At 34.8% G+C, this 19309-nt stretch overlaps 1 protein-coding gene and 1 long non-coding RNA gene across 6 annotated transcripts in view; one reads left to right on the top strand and one right to left on the bottom strand.

The window, feature by feature from the left end:
• The window catches only part of PHIP (pleckstrin homology domain interacting protein), a 128267-nt gene that overhangs the window by 70358 nt on the left and 38600 nt on the right, over window positions 1-19309 (top strand). For 4 of the 5 annotated variants that reach the window (XM_061427267.1, XM_061427266.1, XM_061427264.1 and 1 more), the window contains exons 16-22: window positions 1840-1968; window positions 3003-3228; window positions 4376-4513; window positions 5258-5441; window positions 8525-8642; window positions 14264-14404; window positions 16983-17059. In XM_061427267.1, coding sequence (XP_061283251.1) covers window positions 1840-1968; window positions 3003-3228; window positions 4376-4513; window positions 5258-5441; window positions 8525-8642; window positions 14264-14404; window positions 16983-17059 — 1013 coding nt within the window. The remainder of the gene's footprint in view (window positions 1-1839; window positions 1969-3002; window positions 3229-4375; window positions 4514-5257; window positions 5442-8524; window positions 8643-14263; window positions 14405-16982; window positions 17060-19309) is intronic. The other variant, XM_061427263.1, reaches the window with a different exon arrangement.
• LOC133253711 (uncharacterized) lies at window positions 118-8141 on the bottom strand. Its single transcript, XR_009738388.1, has 2 exons — window positions 8024-8141; window positions 118-1292 (listed from the first exon to the last, which is right to left on the bottom strand). It is a non-coding gene; the product is annotated as an uncharacterized LOC133253711 (long non-coding RNA).

The raw sequence follows: 19309 nt of genomic DNA, 5'->3' as shown, positions 1-19309 counted from the left end.
AGAATTGGAAGCATTTATTATGTAAGATTTATAGAGTAGTTGGGGTTTTTGGTTTGTTTTCTTTTTGTCGTCTATGAAATTTTGAAGGAATTGAGGCAAATAAAATATCACAACACATGATGAAGACATTTTTAATTCTTTGGTCTTGATCCTCTTAGTAAAATTCTATTTGGAGGTAAACTTTGTTCGTGTGATTAGTTATGCATTTATAACAGTTCCTGTAACATTTTATTTCCCTAGACAGCACTGAAAAATAGAGATGTGAATCCAGTCATTTCTACTTGTAGCCTTTCATGTTGTAGAAAATACAAAGCTGTCTGGCTACTAACACACTTAGGCTGATTTGGAGAAGTAGTTCTTCTCTTTCTCAGTTTTGAATAGTTTTAAAGGAGAGTTAGAATCAGTTCTTTCCCTCTGTTTTCTTATCCTCCAGGATTCTTCACAACCAGGAAATGATCCTGTTTCACTCATTCATTTTCTTGCTTTCATGTATATCTTTTAGTGTATTAGACATAGATTGTTTCACCAAGTTTCTTTCATGTGATTAAATTTTAAGGAAAGTTATTGCTTTTCCATTATTATCACCATTGAAAACAGCATTAGTAAGCACCAGTGTCCTCATTCCTTCTTTTCAACAAGCCAGAGGAAAAACCAGTTTTCTTTATGAAGTAAATAAACCTGTTTGTTGTACTGTGGAAACTTCTTAGGCAGAGCCCTTCCTTTTAGAACATTTTCTCTTTTGACCAGAATGCAAACTTGCCTCGAGAAGTCAACTGTTCTTCTGTGAGAAGTCAACTATTCTTCTGAGATTTAATTTCACTCTGTACTTGGTGAACTATACATTCATCCCTATGCCATATTTTTAACACTACAGAAAATTACCACTTCTCTCTTTTCCAAGCATTTACTGGGATTTGGGGATATTACTAATGAAACTCAATTTGTTCTAGATCAGTGGATACCGGAACAGAGAGGAGGTATTTCTTACCTGATAATGTGTGTGTGTTCCGATTCTGCTAATCCAGAAATCCAGTCACATTTGTTGAAAATCATCCTTAGTTGTTATTTGTTAGGGAGTCAACTCCCTATTTTAGTTGTTTTCTGAAATTCAGTCCCTAGATGTGCTTTAGATAGGGTAGAATTTTTACTCTTTCAGAACACTGCTAAAGAAGTTTTCAACTGGAACATAGTCTGAAGAAGCACTGAGAGCAAAAAATTCAGAGTGGTGATTGGCCACCTCTGTTTGATTGACAGGTTGCAGGGAGAAACCCATTCGTTCTGGATTAATGGAACTGGAAAACAGAAAACAATTATCAGGTAAAAAAAACCTTTTCTTTAACCTTTGAAATTCACCATTTAAAAAATGAGTCAGACCATCAAGGGAATTTATTACCAAAAATAAAAATTTAGTGTCTTGTGAGCAGTGATCTCTGGCTATTACTTCAAGAGTTACAAAAATCACTACAGTTACTCCACATTGTCAGCCTTTGCTGAAACGGCTTGATTAAATACAGATAAGATGGACTGTAAGGTGCAATTACGTTTTAAATCTGGGTTAAAGACATGAAGCAGATTTCTATGGGTGGGGGAGAATGGTGGTGTTCTGTTTCCTGACTTGTGTCTGGTCTATGGATAAAGCTAATACATTGGTTTTCGAGGCTTTTAATCTGGCACTTTTCATGAATATTCACAAATTTTGTACTATACTGTGTTTTATCTTTACTTCAATAGGATATATACTTAAGTATCTTTTACCATAGAATTTTAGTAATAATAGTCACCAATCACTTCTTTATATTTTAATGGCAGTTTTCTGATTGTTGGTTAAATACATTTCAGATTGAAGGCCAAGGACATGGTGCAGTATTTGACTGCAAATGCTCTCCTGATGGTCAGCATTTTGCATGCACAGACTCTCATGGACATCTTTTAATTTTTGGCTTTGGCTCCAGTAGCAAATATGACAAGGTAGAGTATGATGATGCCTCTATATATCTATTCCTTATAATCGTTTGCTTGCTTTTAAATCCATAGATGTATAGGGATTATATTTCATGGAGGGAAGTTATAATTTTTATATTTCAGAAAAAATAACTTTTACTTAGCCAGCTAGAACAATCTAGATAGCAGTTCTTAGGTTGGGGTATATAAGATATATCATATATATATATATGGGAGATGTTCATAGAGGGATTTGTTGAAATTATGTAAAATGTTTTACTTACGTGGATAATATACATTTATCTGGGTACAATTTTGTGGCTTTTATGTGGTTCTCAAAAAATGTATGGCCTACTTTGATGGTAGCTAATTTTTAAAAAATATTAAAGATCCTATCTGAGATTAGTGACTAAAAGATTTAAATTGTTTATTTGTGGTAGAGTGGTTTAAAATGTTATAATAAAAATGGAAGTTCAAGTTTAAGAAGTTCTAAATTAAATGATAAAATTTTGAAGTTAGATGTGTTAGGTATGAATTTTTATTTCAGAAATTTTAGAGATGTTAGTTTTTAATATTATTATATAAACCATGCTTACTATATACTTATGGATTTTCTTAAATTGTATTAGTTTGGTTTCATTGAAGAGTTTAATTCAAAGAATAAATTGATTTTTCATTGTAAAATACTAAATCAAATGACCATGCATAGTCATTTTAAAAAACAAGATAAATCATGGTAGCTCTGGGAAAGTAAAGGTACTGTTGAAAGATTTATGCCTGCATTTAATTTTACTATCTAATTTCAAATTACATTACTTTTAATGTTTTTTATGAATATAATCTCTTCCTGCTCAAGGGAAAATTCATAGTATCTACTTTTCTAATCATAAAATTTAATGCAGAAAGTACAGATAAAGATTTATTTAAAATTAACTCTAGAAAATATTATTCTTTTATATTGTTTAATACCATGATTTATATTTAAATGTTTGCCTTCCATTAGAAATCTATAATGATAAATTTTTCTTTGTCCAATCTTTTATGGGTCTTTCTTTTTATAGATTGCAGATCAGATGTTCTTTCATAGTGATTATCGGCCCCTTATCCGTGATGCCAACAATTTTGTGTTAGATGAACAGACTCAGCAAGCACCTCATCTCATGCCACCCCCTTTTTTGGTTGATGTTGATGGTAATCCTCATCCATCAAGATACCAGAGATTAGTTCCTGGTCGTGAAAATTGCAGGGAGGAGCAGCTCATCCCTCAAATGGGGGTAACTTCCTCAGGTAAATGATCATTTGAATAGACATGCAAATTTTCCTTTTGAAATCTTTTAAAACGGATAATTGGGTAGAACTTTGTTTTTAATCGTTTTGAACAAATGAGTAAAATGATTTTTTATATTCTTTTAAAAGTTCTTTGAATAATACTTAAGTATTGTAAGACAGTTAAGCAACACTGGAGGTTTAATTAATTTGGGGCTGTATCTATTTATAACCTTCTGGGGACTAATAGGGTACTAATAGGGTAAATCTGTATTTGGTGTGGGATGAGTCAATTCATTTATTCATTTCGCAACATACATTGTAAATCTCTGTCCCTGACACTTGCTAAGCTGTGGTATTCAGTAGTGAATTAAATGCATTCCTTGTTCTTATGGAGTGAGATAGGTTTGTAAACAGTTAATAAACAAATATATAGTTAATCACGATGAATGTTATTAAGGTGAATAATATAGTGTGGTGTGAGAGAGCAAATAAGACTAGATAGCCTATTCACATGGAAGATTGTTTTAAGAAGTGATCAACTTTTGAAAGTTTAAAAGCAAGATAGGAATGAAAAGTGTTGCTGTTTTGGAGAGTGAAAGTTAGCATTAGTTCAAGATTCGAATGGGAGTTGATTTTCTCATCACTTTCCTCATGTTGACAATAAGAAATTTGTTGAATGAAGCAGTAAAGGTTTTTGAGAAAGTGAGTAATCAGGTTTGCCTTTTTTTAAAAGAAGATCTAAGATTAAATCCTTGTTTAAATCCTTAACTGGATATATGACTTTGAACAGTTATTTTGGTTTTCACTTACAATACCACTAATTCTACTTTATAGATTACCACTTTATAGGTATTATTAGTTCTACTTTATAGACAAAGTGGAATTAATAATACCTATGGACCTGTGATATTGTAAGGATTTTGAGTACCTGAATCATGGTAAACACTTAGTAAAAGTTACGTTGTCATTGTTATTTTTAATAAATTAAATTTGAAGGGGGTATGTTTCTTTTTTTTTTCTTTTTTTCCTCTCTCTCCCCTATCATTTACAGTTGCTCGTTTTAGGTCTTTTATTCAAGCAAAATTTGTGTTTAATTCTGGACTCAAAGTGAGGTTGATGAATGAAATGGTTTGAAGTATCCTTAGCATTTTTGTGATTTACATAGGACTGAATCAAGTTTTAAGTCAGCAAGCAAACCAGGATATCAGCCCACTGGACAGTATGATTCAAAGACTACAGCAGGAGCAAGACCTGAGACGTTCTGGTGAAGCAGCTATCAGTAATACCAGCCGTTTAAGTAGAGGTAAGCAGGGACTATTTTAAGTGCAATATTTAAAAAATTAAAACAGTCTAAACCTACAACACTAGAGAAACAGTTTAACAAATATAATAAATCCATGATATGAACTATTTGACTGCCAAAATAAGCATAATCATGATTTTGAAGAATATTTAATGACCTAAGAAAGTGTTTATAATACAAGGTTTCAAACTATGGACAATGAGTTTTTTAGTAGGTATATCCTTACAAATTTCTTGTAATGAACATGTTTAACTTAGAAAAATGTTTAAGTTAAAGTTCTTGAATACATTTCTTTGATAGTGGAATACATTCAAAACCACATTCTTGAACATCTCACCACTCTTATTGTTGTATATTACTAAATTTTAGAGAAATTTTAAAGCAGATTTATGAACTATGAATGTCCTTGGGTTTGTCTGTTTTTGCTTCTTACATGGTTTTCCCCAAAACATACAGTGGGCATTTTTTAAAAACAGTGATTTTACATCTTTGGAGATAGTCAGTAGTTATGATTCATTAACTTACCTGATCAACTAAATAACCTTATTTTGTTTTCATTAAGCTTTGCTTGTGGTTTAGTTCCTGATTTGGTAATTTGATTATTTGCCATAGTATGAAGTTTCATGTGAAAGATAGTATGGATTTTTTTTCTCCTGGTATTTTTTTTGGTTTGTTTGTTTCCTGTTACAAGCTAATGGAGAAATATCTCTAAATAGAGCTTTCTATATTAATTTTTGCTCTTAGGCTCTACAAGTTCTACCTCAGAGGTTCATTCACCACCTAATGTAGGACTAAGGCGTAGTGGTCAAATCGAAGGTGTACGGCAGATGCACAGTAATGCACCAAGAAGTGAAATAGCCACAGAGCGGGATCTTGTAGCTTGGAGTCGAAGGGTGGTAGTACCTGAGCTATCATCTGGTGTAGCCAGGTAAGGGGAGTTACGAATTTGTTTGTATTCATTTTGAGTTGGTCTTCAGAGTACCTTTCCAGCTCTAATTTGTCTTAAATTTATCTGAAAAGAGCTAATGTTTTAAACTATTCATGACTCTGGAGAAAAGTTAAATTTCAGTAAATGTCCCTTCCTAGGATGATTCAAGTAAATGACACTTATGGGGGTAGGAGTTTTTAAGGTGAGTGGGAGGAATTACAAATTTGGCTTGAACAAATACATGAGATTTTACCGAGTAGCATATTTGAACTTTAGTTTGTCTTGCTTAATTGTATTTTAAAACACATTTCATAAAGTTTGTTACAACTGAATTTTTTATGGATTTTACTAATCATTCACACCCAGTCATTCACAGGCATAGTGAAAATACATTATTTATTGATAGGTTATTACTGATTTTTTTTTTACTATTGAAAAATATATGTGTGTGTGCTCAGTGGCTTCAGTGATATCTGACTCTTGCAACGCCATGGGCCGTAGCCCACCAGGCTCCTCTTGTCTATATTTTCAAGGCAACAATACTGGAGTGAGTTGCCATGCCCTCCTCCAGGAGATCTTCCCAACCCAGGAATCAAACCCATGTCTACAGCATCTCCTGCATTGGCAAGCGAGTTCTTTACCAGCTGAACCACTGGGGAAGCCCATTTAAAAGTATACCTGTAAAATTAGAAAGTCTTGATTTAATGTAATCCTATTCTCAAGGTCATTGCTGTGAGAGAAGTTTATATCCAATTCCTTTTGATTCTTTAGTAATGAAATACTCATGAAGTAGGTCCATTTGAACCCCAACTAATACTTACTGTATATTTTAATACTGTACTATAATAAAAAAGATTAAATTTGATTTTAGGATTATCTAGTTCTTAAGAGAGTAATTATATAGTTAAAATATTTTAAATCTGATTATGTTTTTTTGATTGGATGATACTTCAAATTTGTTTTAAGTTTTAGGATTATACACCTGAAGTTTAAATTTGAACCATAATTTTATCTGATGACAAATACACTCAGGTGTTCTTATTAAAAATTAACTCAGTGTATTTTTAGTTATATTGATGTCTACTTGTTAATTACAATGTTAAGGTGTGAAGAGGGTACAGTAAGTAACACCCATCATTTTAAAAACAGATCTGACTACTTGAAAAATGACTCAGAAGAATAGAATAGGAAATCAGAATATTACTTCTGTTATTGATATAGCTGTGAAGAACATAACTATCTGCATGAACGTTTGCTTCCTTATACTGAACTTCAGTACAGGTAGTACTGGGCCACGGTATTTCTCTCCATGTGAGGCAGTGGTTTCCCTTTTTAAAATGCAGAGCAGAATGTATACATTACAGGCAGGCGTAGAACTGGGCCATTCTAAAATGGATTTTCCTTCTGGAGCATCCTAGTGAAATTGGTTCACTCTTCCTACCACCAGCAACGCATGCAAAACGGTGCAGCCCCTCTGGAACAGTTTGGCGTTTTCATAGAAACCTAGACTATCACAAGATCCATTGATTGCACTCTTGGGAACTTAACCCAAAGAAATTAAACTTATTTTAACCCAAAAACCTCTACACAAATGTATAGCAGCTTTATTCATAATAGCCAAAACCTAGGAATACCCTAGATGTCCTTCACTGAGTGTATAATCAAACAAACTACAGTATATCCACACCATAGAATACGACGTCATTAAACAGAAACGGCCTGTTGGTACACATCTTGATTGAGTCGTGAGGGCTTTATGCTGAGAATCCCCGTTTAGGGACTACTCTTGACATGTCAAAAGTATAGAGATAGAGAACAGACTAGTGGTTGCTAGACACTGTGGGGAGCAGGGGCTGAGGAGAGGAGAAAGGTGGATATGATCATTAGCAGGGCACTCAAGGGAGCTTTGTGGTAATGAAAATGTTCTGTATCTTGACTGGGGCAATGGATACAGAAACCTGCACGTGTGATAAACTTGGATAGAACTAAACACACACACACACATATGAGTAGCATAAAACTGGGTGATTCTGAATATCAGTGGGTTGTATTTAATATCCAGATCCAAGTTATGATGTTGTACCATAATTTTAGAAGATACCACCTTTGGAGGGCACTGGGTAGAGGATACAAGGAACCTCTCTGTATTATTTCTTAGAACTGTGTGTAAATCTACAATTATCTCAATAAAAAGCTTAATTAAAAAAAAAAAGAAACAATTAAATCCAAGGCTGTTCTTTTCACAAGATTTAAGTTCATTCATTTCCACTCAGAATTCCAACTAGCTGCATTAGAGGTTCTGCAGTTAAGTATAAAATGACAGCATTAATTCACCCCAGTAATAAAATATCAACATTATAGGGCACTTCCAAATTTGAATATTAACTTCTTTCCAACTGTGTTAACTCCAGGGAAAAATTAAAGTTCAGAGAATAAATACCCTTACAGTTCAGAAACTTTGAAGTTTTAAGGAATTAAAATTCTAAAAAAATTCTCTTGTCCTTGTGAGTTCAGGTTCTATGAAATTAAACTTCACAGTTAATGTTCCTAAAAACTTCTGTACCTCAAATTCAGCTTGATACCTGGATAGAGTTGAAGTTTTTTCAGTGACTGAGGCCTGACCTTCCTTTCATCAGAGAGAATGCAGTTCTTTCAGGGCTTCGGGAGTTAATAGTAGATCTCCCTCAAAGATCTGTTGTGCCTCTGTTTGTTTGTTTGTTTGAAGATTCCAACTGTCTCTGTGACACATTAAGATTATCACAGCATAAGCCCAACACTGTCATAATTAAATTCTGTTTTTAATGTTTGACAGTGTTCTGAGATCCTAAAACTTTATTTGCCAAAGACCATAGCAGAAAATGGTAGTATCAAGTTCAGGTGGACAGATTCTTTCTTTCCTACTGGAAAGACATCCAGTCATTTAATACTAAATGTCCAGAACTCACAGTCTCTGAATTGAAGCTCAGAAATCTTTATCACATGCCGAATCTGAAAAGAAAACATTGATGCCTGACGTTTCCTTTGGGGAGAAATCGGTTACAGAAATTATAGATTAGGATATGTGGCTTTGAATTCTCTTTCAGTAGGCAAGAAGAATGGAGAACTGCAAAGGGAGAAGAAGAAATAAAGACTTACAGATCAGAAGAGAAAAGAAAACACTTGACAGTTCCGAAAGAGAATAAAATGCCCACTGTCTCAAAGGTAAATAGTGATTACTTGGATGTTTAATATTTGCCTCATTAATATAATGACCATTTAAAGGTGGTTTTGTAATTAAAGATGTGAACATTATAGACAGGCTATTTAACTAATGAAATAAAGTTAACATAGTTAATTCTCAGTTACCTTTAGATTATCTTTGAATCTTTATACATGTCATACTTTCTAGTGTACATTTGTCTCAAATTCCAATTGTAATATGCCTGTTAAATCCAATACATTTATACCTTAATCCTAAGCAAGATCCTTTTTTAGTTTTGCCTTTGGTGGCACACTCTAAAACAGTGTTCTGGTTTAATTTTTTGCCTTTTTTTTTTTTTTTTTTTTAACTGTTTTGCACCAATGTGTTATTGCAGATAATCAAGTCAGCTATGCTGCTATAAATAATAGTTCCAATTTTCTCCATTAAGAGAGGTAAATTGTCCCTCTTAGTTTGCCCTATTAGTTTTTCTGTCATCCTACTGTGGAAAAAATTTTCAGTCCAGTGGATTTCAGTCGGTTATGCCCTAATCTGGAGGAGAGACGGACTTAACTGCTGGAGTATCAAAGGATGACTGGTCTCTTGACCCAGCTTTGTACTTGGTCCTCTTATTTGAGCTCCTCAGATGTTCTGAAGTAGTCTCCTTTATTATAACTCTCTCTTCTGTTTTGTAACCCTTCACAGAACTCAAGTAGTCCTTTGCCACTTTATGTTTTCCTGTAGGTAAGAGTATCCTATAAGAGTATCCTACCTTGGCAACAGTAGGACCCCGCCCTGCTAGAATTTCTGTTAGTATAGTTTGAAATAATTTTTTCTTTTTTAAGTTTTTTGTTGGTTGCGGTGGTGGTTGTTTTCATGGTGGCCTGAAAGCATACCTATTTTTAGTTTCCTTTCTTCTGACTCCAAAGATGTGGGGACATGAATTCGTATAATGATTGTGAGCTAGTGCTACCACTTTTATGGATAGGATATGGTAATATCTATAAAATTAAAAGGATGTGCTTATCTTTTAATAGTGCTTCTTCAAAGACTTTTTTAGAAAGGAAAGGATTGATGTGAATGTATGTATGTTTGTGTGCATGCAGATATTTATTGTCTCTGGTGGCAAACACTGAAACAACTTTAGTGTCTCTTGGTAGAAGAAAGGTAGGATGTCATGACATATATACATGGAATATTATACAGTTTTTTTTTTTTTAAGAAGTTAGAGTTCACTCCATTGCTGTGGAGAAATACTCATGATGTATTTGTTTAGTGAAAAAAAGCAAGTGTAACAGTAATATTTATAACATGACCTCACTTTTGTTTTTCACATTTTATGAGAATGGAGAAAGGTTTGAAAGCACTTACCATGCGACTAATAACATTGATAATCACAGATGTACAAATTGTGAGATGCTACCTTACACCTCAGAGTTGCATTAATTTTTTCCCTCTAATAATAGAGGGTACTGACTGTGTAGGGGAGTTGTATAAGTTAATGCAGAAAAACTGTTTAGAAAGCAGTTAGAAAGTTGATTTTGACAATAAGTATGGATGTGAGAGTTGGACTATAAAAAATTGATTCTTTTGAACTATGGTGTTGGAGAAGACTTGAGAGTCCCTTGGACTGCAAGGAGATCCAACTAGTCCATCCTAAATGATATCAGTCCTGGGTGTTCATCAGTCCTGGACTGATGCTGAAGCTGAAACTCCAATACTTTGGCCACCTGATGCGAAGAGCTGATTTGAAAAGACCCTGATTCTGCGAAAGATTGAGGGCAGGTGGAGAAGGGGATGACAGAGGATGAGATTGTTGGATAGCATCACTGACTCAATGGACATGAGTTTTGGTGGACTCTGGAAGTTGGTGATGGACAGGGAGGCCTGGCGTGCTGCGGTTCATGGGGTTGCAAAGAGTCAGACAAGACTGAGCGACTGAACTGAACGTGGTCCCCAAATGAGTGTCTTAAAAATATTTTTCTTAAATATTTATTTCCCTTTAGGGAAATGTATTTCTCTGATATAAAAGCCTTGGTAGGTGGTCAAGGTCTGGTTTGATGGCCTCTGTGTTAGGAACTGAAGCTCTTCAAATTTTTCTGATTTTCTTGTGTGTGAATTTGACCTCTGGCCTCAAGATAGCAGCATTTTCATATAAGGCTGCAGGAGGGAAGGCAATTTCATTAAGGAAGGTGCAGAAGGTACACGTGCTCTCCTGATGAAAGGTTTTTGAACTTTTTCTGCAGCACTGTACCAGATAGCCTGTTGCCCAGAATTTAGTCACTTGAAAGTCTGACAGTGGAAATTTCATTTTCTGTGCAAGAGGAGGGGAACAGATGTTGGTTGACAGCCGGCTTTTTCTTCTGCATTAGATATAAGTCATGTTCTTTGACTTGGAATTTATCCTAAAGAAATAAGAACTGTGGATAAAGCTTTACAAAATGAAACAAAAAGCATTTTTAATGAAATAGTTTTGAGTAGGTAAATAATATTTATGTTAAATGAAAGAAGCAAGATCTATTACATTTTTAACATACTCAAAGCATATGAGATACAGGTGAGCATCATTTCCTTTTTTATAGCTTTTACATATTTTCGCAGAACTACAGAACCCTTCAGTAATTCTTTTAGAGAATATACGTGGAGTAAATTTTGAATGTTAGCATGAGAAGATTCACTTGGCTTTTACAAGTAATAGCCCCAACACAAGTAGAGCTACAATGCTGGAAAGACATGACAAGACTGGTTGTGGGGAGAGCTGCAAAGTGGAAGGGATGGAGGGGCAGGGATGCTTGGACTTGGGTTTGCAGTATCACAAGTCTTGAGGTACACACCCATCCCCCCATGCATATATACAGATGCTTTGTTTAGAAGACAGAGCAAGACCTAGATTATTTTTTCTTTTTCCTTCCCTTCGAAAGTGCCATCCAGCACACTTGTGAAACCAGAGTCAATCATATTCAGATACTCAAAATAGCATATTATTCTGAGAGAGAGAAGAGACGATATTGGAAGCATGATATAGCAACAAGCTGTTTTGGGGAGTGTTCTGTTGGAGAAATTAGGATGAAACCTGTTGTCCTTGAAATGGAGAACTCAGTGGAAGAGTTGAATAGAAGAGTATCAAACACTGAAAAATGAGTTAGTAAGCTGGAATATGAAGTTGAAGAACTCTTCCAGAATGTATCAACAAGGGATAAAATAATGGAGAGAATGAGGGAAATGTGAGAACCATATACATATATGTGTTTTTGTAAATGTGTGTGTTGTATACACACATACATACACACTAGAGGTATGTAGTAAAAAAGCTTTATTTAGTAAGAATCTTCGAAGAAGAGAAAAGACATACAGAGGGAGCAAAGAGTTGAAAAAAATAATGAACCAAAATTTTCTAGAAATAATCTCCAAGCAAATGCATAGTATGCCAACTAAAATAAAGAAAAAATAATGTAAAATATAAAAATATAAAACCTCAGGTGAGCATATTATAGTGAGATTTGAAAACATCTAAAAGGAAATATCCTGGAAATTTCTGGAGAGAATAAGAGAATTACCTTAAAATAACCCTGAACTTGACTGATTTAGTTTTTGTTTGGTGTTAACAGAGTGGGTTATACTGAGCACCCTACAGCAAGAAGAGTTAAGAAGGCCTTAAGGAATTGATTCACATTAAGAAAACTATCTGCAACCCCAACACAGTAGTGTTTGTGCCAGTTTCTTATTGGAATGGTGACAATATGCTGGAGCCACGTGCTAATAACATGTCTTGGTTCGAGGGTTGGAAAGTCACCTGTAATGATGGTAATAGCAGTGGAACAGTGAAGCTTAAAGCTCTGAATGGCATCCTGCCACCAACTTGTCTGACTGACAAGCCCTTGGTGCCTGCCCCTCCAGGTAGAACCGGACCTGTCCCTGTGGGCCAGTCTCAGACTGGGGTTCTCAAATCTGGCATGTGGTCACCTTTGCTCCAGTTGTCATTACAACTAAAGTGAAAAAAAAAGGTCTGTTGTGCAGTTAAAGCCTTGAGTGAAGCTTTTCGGAGGACAGTGTAGACATCAGTGTCAAGAACATGTCTGTCAGAGATGCTTGCCATGGCATTGTTGCTCCTGAGAGCAAAAATAACCCATCGATGGAAGCAACTAACTTAACAGCTGAAGTGATTATCCTGAGCCAGCCAAACCAAGTCAGCTGTTCACCTGTTCTGGATTGTCCACAACTAACATAGCTTGCAGGATTGTTGAACTGAAGATGACGATGGTCACTGTTCTGGGAAGAATCTTGTGAAAGATAGCCCCAAATTCTTGAAAGGTGTTGATGCTGCCTGCCACTGTTGATAGGGTTCCGGGCAAGCCACCTGTGTGTTGAAAACTCCTCTGACTATCCTCTGGGTCGTTTTGGTATTTGTGAATGAGACAGAGATTTACTATGGTGTCGTCAAAGCAGTAGACAAGAAGGCAGCTAGAGCTGGCAAGGTCACGGTGTGTGCCCAGAAAGCTCAGAAGGCTAACTGAGATCATCGCCAATACCTGGCACTCCAGCCTTCATCAGTGGTGGAAGAACTGTCTCAGGGCTGTTTTGTCTTGATCAGTCATTTAGCAAAGAACAATTAATGATAGCAATGATAACAAAACCTTGAAGGAAAGGAGAATGTTTTGTGGACCATCTGTTTTTCTCTGTGTGGCAATTTTAAATTAACTGCTTTTTAAAGCAGTACTTTTTAATGGAAACAACTTGACCAGAAATCTGTCACAGAATTTTGAGATCCTTGTAAAACAATGAGGGGGGGGGGGGGGGGAAGTGAAGATATAATTATAGGTTCAAAGGAGTTAGGATATAAATAAGAGGTTCAAAACTATTTTCTGTTAGCACTTTGAAGATAATGTTCCTTTTTTATTGTATGATTTATTGCATGGTGTATGTATAAGTCTGACGTCAATCTTTTTTTGGAGGTAATTTTTAGTATTTTCCATTTATTTTTTATGTTCTTTAGTTGGGTTTCTTTTTCAGGTGTAAATTCTTGAGTTTGTTGAGTTTTTTCATGTCTGTAACTGTGTTGGACTTTCATTTATTTTGATTATTCTTAGTTGTTTTCTCTGCTGCAGAAGACTTTCCCCACATTTGCTTCCCACATTTGCCTGCAGCAGGAGAGAGAGAGCCAGTTACCTTGGTATCCAAGCCTCGTAGCGACCAGTTAGCTTTGTGATCACTGTTTTGTTTCCTAGTTTGCTTCTGCCTGTCACTTATGCCTCACATTCTGAGGTCCTGTTTCCTTTATCTGTTTTACAGCTTTGATGTGGATATAAGAGATTTCAATGTTAGACTTAGTCTGTTTTTATGAATCCTCAATCAAAAAAGGTTTTTATAACCTATCAATCAGCAAGTGAATTTCAACCTATCACTAACCTATGTTTTAGCTTAATGTTAAAATACTTGAGCTGGTATTACAGTCTGTTGCTGCTGCTGCTAAGTCGCTTCAGTCGTGTCCGACTGGGCGACCCCATGGACAGCAGCCCACCAGGTTCCTCTGTCCATGGGATTCTACTTATGTGATAATCTTAAACATGAAAGAGAAAAAAATGTAACTTTTAAAAAGCATTTTCTTTAAGCATACTGTAAATAAATTGAATTTACTTTTTTCCAGAATCATGCTCATGAACATTTCGTGGATCTTGGAGAATCCAAAAAGCAGCAGGCAAATCAACACAATTACCGCACAAGATCTGCATTAGAAGAGACTCCTAGACCTTCAGAAGAGATAGAAAATGGCACAAGTTCTTCAGATGTGAGAGCTCAGCACATTCATAAATTTCTGTTTTCATTTTGATTTGTTTTTTAAAATATAACCTGTATTCTTTGCATCCATTGATATATTTGTAGATGTAGCTCAAACATGGTATGTCTAGGTCTTAAAATGACAGTGATAGCTGAAGACCATAGTGTGTGTTCAAGGCATGGCATAGTTATTCATAACCTCAGGTCCACAAAACAAGTGCATCTGAATTAATTACTCCCATTATGAGGACTCTGAAGTGCAAAGATGTTTAGCTTACACATTTACCTAACTATTAAATGGTAGAGTAAGGAATTAAACCCGGGTTCCTTTTACTCCAAAACCAAGCTTTTTAATACCATAAAGCTCTAGTCTGTATAATACAACTGATGAATAGACAGTCAGCAGTTTTAGTTACTTTATAATCTCTGTACCAATTTATAGCTTTCTCAATGTAGATTTTAAAATACTCCTTATGTATAAGTATTTTCATAAATACCATTGTCCCCACACAATTGTATATTCTTTCAGCAAAGACAGTCCATTTGCCTTTATAAATCAAGCTTGCTTAGATGTACAACTGTCTTTCTTCTGCCCCACTCTCCTTATTACCCTTCACTCACAGTTAAGTCAAAGACTGATCTGAAGTGTTGACAGCTATATGCTTTCGAAGTCATGTTTTGCAGTGGCAGGCATGCGTGGGGATTCTCCACATATAGTCTCTATGGACAGGGTTATATTAGCTCAAACTGAGAGTTTCTAACCATAATTTAAAAGTCTCCGCTGGCTTTAGGTCCTAGTATAGCCAGAACAAAATGATATTTTTAATCTGGCAAAAAGAGAAAACATACTCTTTATATAAACTTGACATTTAACAACTTAGATATACCACAAAACATAAAATATGTGTGTGCTAGTTGTTTGCATTATAAAGTGTTTTATTTTTGAAAGATTTATAGTATCCTCTTAAATAAAAGTTTCTATAAAATTTTAAAAATACGAATCAAGTAAAACTGGATTTCCAGGTACAACTGTTACATAAGAAAATTACAAATTCTTTCATTTGTCTTCAAAACTAATTTGTTTTTACCTTAAGTTTGTAGAGGAGAACAGTGAGAACAGAATATCACCTTTGGCACAATATATCATTTAAAAATGAAACCGTCTTGGATTTCTTGGTTCAAATATTTTGTAATTCCATATAGTACCTTTTTGTATTTAGAATATAGAAGTATGTTTCTGTTCTTCCTCTTTAAAGAAGTAATATACTAAAGGTGGGAAAAATTAGATAATTTGTTTAGTTTCTTTTCAGTCCGTGAGCAGAGATTGTTTGCTAAATATAATTTGCTTTTAGATTTTGATCTTTACATATTTGCTTGATTTTCAAAGCTCTGTGAAAGTTGAGGAATTACATTCTTCATTTTTAAGACATGATAATGGGAAAATTTTTCTCCCCAAAATGTTATATTTGATTAGTAGAAGAATATGTTTCATTATCCTCATGAAATCTGAATACGCCCAGTAATTTAAACATGAACCATTCTTGTTAGAGTGGGTTTAATTAAGCTTTGAAGTAAAATGACCTGAGTTCAAAATAGGCTTTGTTGCTTATTAATTGTGCTGCCTTGGATAAATTTCTTAGCCTGTTGAAGTTTTAGTTTCTTTTATTTAAAAACCTATTTCCCTAGAATTAGTATTACGCTGCTAAGTTGCTTCAGTCATATCCGACTCTGTGCGACCTCATAGACGGCAGCCCACCAGGCTCCCCGTCCCTGGGATTCTCCAGGCAAGAACACTGGAGTGGGTTGCCACTTCCTTCTCCAATGCATGAAAGTGAAAAGAATTAGTATTATACTTGCTGGTTAATAGAGAACCAAAGATTTCAATATGTTAAAATAATGAGATAATTTTTTAAATGGTAGGATAGTGTAAATAGAATAAAACAATGAAACATATTTCAGAAATCACTTATAACTGGGGAAAAAAGATCTGTTTCCTCTCACCAGTCACTGTTTTGTCTAGATCAAATGGGATGATATATACAGAGTGCTTAGAACAGTTTCTGACCTATTAGTAAAATCTTAATTAATATAAATTGCTATTTTTATTGAAGCAAGATTTTGTGACCACAAAACAATTTTTATAAAGAAAATGGCTTCACAGGTAGTAGCGTGTGTTGACCAATGAATATTTGCTAAAGAGAAACAGAGTGTTTGGGTAGTTTTTATCTTCCTTATGTGTATAAAATAATACCTGAATTGGAATATTCTTTTTTACATGATAAAGCTATTTTAATAATAATTATAATAAAACCTAAAAGTTCCTAAATTTAAGTTCGGTATCACCCAATCTAAAAGTTGTGTTTGGAGGCTTTAAAAAGTTAATCCATCCAAGAGATTGCTCTGAATCCATTATTAATAAGTATTTATCTTTGAGACTTGTATTTTACAACTAATTTAAATCAGATTTTCATAAGATATCCTAATATGATTCATACTACTAGATATCACTGATATTTTCTATTAATATAATCATATAGAATGTTATTCTGTAAAACTACACAGTAAAATATGTATTCACTATCTCTTAGGAAGGTGAAGTTGTTGCTGTCAGTGGTGGAACGTCTGAAGAAGAAGAGAGAGCTTGGCACAGTGATGGCAGTTCTAGGTAATTTAATGAATTTTTTTTTTCCCCACAAGTACTATAAATTCTTTAGAAAGGTAAAGATTCTTTTCTACCAGAAACATAGTTCAGAGTCCCTTTGGGTTTAAAATTGTAACTAGATCTACAAAATGATGCTTTCAACTTTTTTCCTCAGTTGATATTTTATCTTCTGAATGCTGTTATTATTTGTAATACTGAACCACAAACTAGTTTCATTACTGGTTTTGAGAAATACTTATGCATTAAGTTATGAAAGTAACGAGATTTTGTAGAATTAACTATCTTTTATAGTGGAATTTGTTAAATGCTAGTAGTATTTTCTTCTGGCAATGAGAATAAGCTTTCCCTTTTTCCTGTTTTTCCCATCCCATTTGATCATTTAAGCAAGGATTCCTTCAGCCCATTAACTGGTGATTCATATTGTTACAGAGCTTAATGGCTTTGCCTGACATTGTGAGGTCTTAGTAACAAGGAGGAGTAGAGCCTTTGGGAATGCTAATTATGTTTAGCCCTTGATACTTATTCCTTGACAGCATTAGTTCTTAAAATTCCAAAGAAACCAGGAGGCTATGTGTAAAAATTCTTCACCTCTTATTATCACGGACATTGTCACAGGACATAATATCCTGTTTCCACAGTAGTTGCTCCTAGTAATGATATGCAAGTGTTCATCATTATGTCTGGTAGTTTCCTATATTTAAAACAAGACAGCAGAAGAAAAACCTGCTTTCTTTTGGTTTAGCAGTGGAAATAGAGTATATTTATATTTTGGAACACCTCAGGTTTTACTCCAGACCACCAAAATGTATATTGCAGTAAAGCAAGTCACATGAATTTTTATTTTCCTAGTGCATATAAAAATTGCATTTTCACTGTACAGTGAGGTGTGCAGTAGTGTTATCTCTAAAAAAAATTCAACATTTAAAAACATCATTAATTTAAAAATAATGCTATAGGGAAAGTGGCACTGATAGACTTGCTTGATGCCAGCTTGCCACAAACCTTGAATTTGTAAAGAAGAAACGAAAGAAGAAAAACCACAGTATCTGCAAAGCACAATAAAACAAGTTATGCTTGTATCTCAGACCATGCAACAGCATAAAAGTTCTTGTTTTGAAAAAACAGTGTTCACTTCAGCTGTTGGAGAAACTATTGTAAAGAACATAGGCCTCTGGCATTTGTAGTTCTGTGCTGGCAGCAGCAGATTTTCTGTAAGAGCTGAGTGTTCCATAGCATAGCAACAGTGAGCAGTTTGGCAAGTGCCATTTACAGTGATCATGGCTGAAGTGAAGTGACTCAGTCGTGTCCGACTCTTTGCCACCCCATGGACTGTAACCTACCGGGCTCCTCTGTCCATGGGATTTTCCAGGCAAGAGTACTGGAGTGGGTTGCCATTGCCATCATGGCTGAGGTCAGTGTAAATAAATGCTGGTAAGTTCAGTATAGCCAATTGGATGGCTGTTTGCCCTGCAGATATATTCCCAAATATCCAGAATAGTTTCTGCACATGTTTTTTATGTAACTTTAAAATTTTAAGTTTTAAGATGAAGTCATGAAAATCATACTAGAAAACACCTTAATTATTTGACTTTTATCTGCAATGATTATTCTTAGGGAGATAACAGGTAAATTGCCCATAAAAAAAGACACTTGGGCCAGAAGGATGAGGTAGTAGAATAAAACTCCAGAAAAATATGACTTAAGCCTTGTCAGTGATATTTTTAGAGAAGTGAGGATATACATTAGTAAGTCTAGGCAACCTGATAATTGATTTTAACATAGTACAATTTAGATTCCATTAAGGCAATTATATTTATAAAACTAAAAAGTCAAGTACTAAATATTCTCATGTTCTAAAATTAAAACAGAAGACAACTTAATTGGATTCTTTATTTTGCAGCATCAGTTTAGTAAAGCTTAGATCTGTTAGAGTTTCCAGTGAGATACAACCAATGGCAAACATGATTGATAGTGATACATAGGATACTAAGGCCTGCATTTTTCTGAATCATACTATGCTTTGAAGCATAATCTATACCTCAAGTGTGTGTAGATGCTTAGTAAGTTTGCAGGCAGGGTCTTCCCACTGGATAGAATACTTCTGACCCTTGCAGGTCGATATCTAGCTACGGTGATGCCACCAGTGCTCTACCATGGGAGTTCAAGAGTGTCCACCTACCCTCAACAAGGGAATTCTTAGGCTTCTTCCTCAACGTTGATGCCTCCTATGCTATCTAGAGCTCTCTTTCTGTT

This window comes from Bos javanicus, chromosome 9, assembly GCF_032452875.1.
Source record: "Bos javanicus breed banteng chromosome 9, ARS-OSU_banteng_1.0, whole genome shotgun sequence".
Taxonomy (NCBI): domain Eukaryota; kingdom Metazoa; phylum Chordata; class Mammalia; order Artiodactyla; family Bovidae; genus Bos; species Bos javanicus.
The sequence above is the reverse complement of the archived record's forward strand: the minus strand, read 5'-3'. Positions and strand labels throughout refer to the sequence as shown.